This window comes from Fulmarus glacialis, unplaced genomic scaffold (assembly GCF_000690835.1).
Source record: "Fulmarus glacialis isolate BGI_N327 unplaced genomic scaffold, ASM69083v1 scaffold36302, whole genome shotgun sequence".
Lineage (NCBI taxonomy): Eukaryota > Metazoa > Chordata > Aves > Procellariiformes > Procellariidae > Fulmarus > Fulmarus glacialis.
The window spans coordinates 2284-3525 of NW_009196544.1; the positions used below are offsets into that span (position 1 = coordinate 2284).

Sequence of the window (1242 nt, forward strand, 5' to 3'; positions counted from 1 at the left end):
CCACAAACAGCCAAGAGCCCCGCCACGCTCTCCTACAAGGACGCAGGGTGGGCACGGGGGGGCCCCCGGAGAGGAGGGGTACTCACGCCTGGCAAGGGCCCCGGCCAGCAAGGGGATGTGGTGCCCCCGGCTTCCCGTCCGAGCGTGCAGGTAGTCCCGGAGCTGGTCGTAGGTGGTGAAATAAATGACGGTGGCTGGCACAGCCATGACCCTGCCGAGGAGGAGGGGTGTGAGGGGCATGCGTGCCCTCCCTGGGGGCTGGCAGGAGGCTTGGGGTGGATGCCCATGCACCCGGGCAGACGTTTGCACCCAGACTCCTCCCCAGGCAGGGTCCAAACTCACAGGGTGGGGGGCAAGCCGCTCCACAGAGACCTGACGCCCTCGTAGCGCGTGATCTTCACGAAGGCATCCTGGGGAGAGAGTGTAGCACAAGGAGAAGGGTTAGAGGGGGAAGAGGGGCAAGCACCCCCCCAGCAAACACCCTGACCCCCTCCCTGGGACAGGGAGACCCCTGCCCACCCTGCCTGCACCTGCAGCCCCTACCAGCGTGCCGGTGAAGTGGGTGGGGGCCTTGTACCAGGCGGTGCAGCCGATGCCATTCTGGCAGACGTACAGATGGTCCATGAGCCCATTGCAGTAGAGGAAACACTTCCCTGGGGTGGGAGGCAACAGCATCGCCGTTAGACAGGGGACCCTTCCCCTCTGCCCTGTGTCCAGCCCATTTGATCCCTAAAGCCATCATCTCTCCCAGGTGAGAACCAAACCCTGAATGCCTGAGTCCAGTGGGGACCAGCCCCAGACCAAGGCCAGGAGAGGGATAATCCTCCAGCAAGGATCCGACCACGGCCAGACCCACAGGGGTCTGGGGCACGGTAGGAGCCATCGCTGGCAGCAGGAGAGGTTTACGCCTCGTCCGGCATCAGCTCTGCTGCCCCGGCATGGTGGGGGTACCATCACAGGGAGCCAGCATCGTTCCCCTATCACGCCCTCCATGGAGCCAGGGACGCAGGGATGCCAGGCTGCAGGGAGCAAGTGGGGCAGCGGAGATCCAAGGGGACTTTGATGTAGCAACAGGACAGGGCTACAAAACAGGGCAAGGACAGGGGGACTGCAGACAGCCAGGCCTGTTGCACAACAGACCCCCAGCAGACCCAGGCAAGGACCCAGCGGGGACAGCCCCGAAGCAGGGCTGCAGGAGCAGCTGCAGGGCTGGGGACGATCGCAGCCCCCAGACCAGAGCAG

At 64.9% G+C, this 1242-nt stretch overlaps 1 protein-coding gene across 1 annotated transcript in view; it reads right to left on the reverse strand.

Moving 5' to 3' along the window:
* The window catches only part of SLC25A39 (solute carrier family 25, member 39), a 2058-nt gene extending 1175 nt beyond the window's left edge, over positions 1 to 883 (reverse strand). Inside the window, exons 1-4 of the mRNA XM_009572235.1 lie at positions 802 to 883; positions 544 to 653; positions 343 to 410; positions 87 to 211 (exon numbers count right to left, since the gene is read on the reverse strand). Coding sequence (XP_009570530.1) covers positions 87 to 211; positions 343 to 410; positions 544 to 653; positions 802 to 883 — 385 coding nt within the window. The remainder of the gene's footprint in view (positions 1 to 86; positions 212 to 342; positions 411 to 543; positions 654 to 801) is intronic.
* Positions 884 to 1242: the final 359 nt, after the last annotated feature.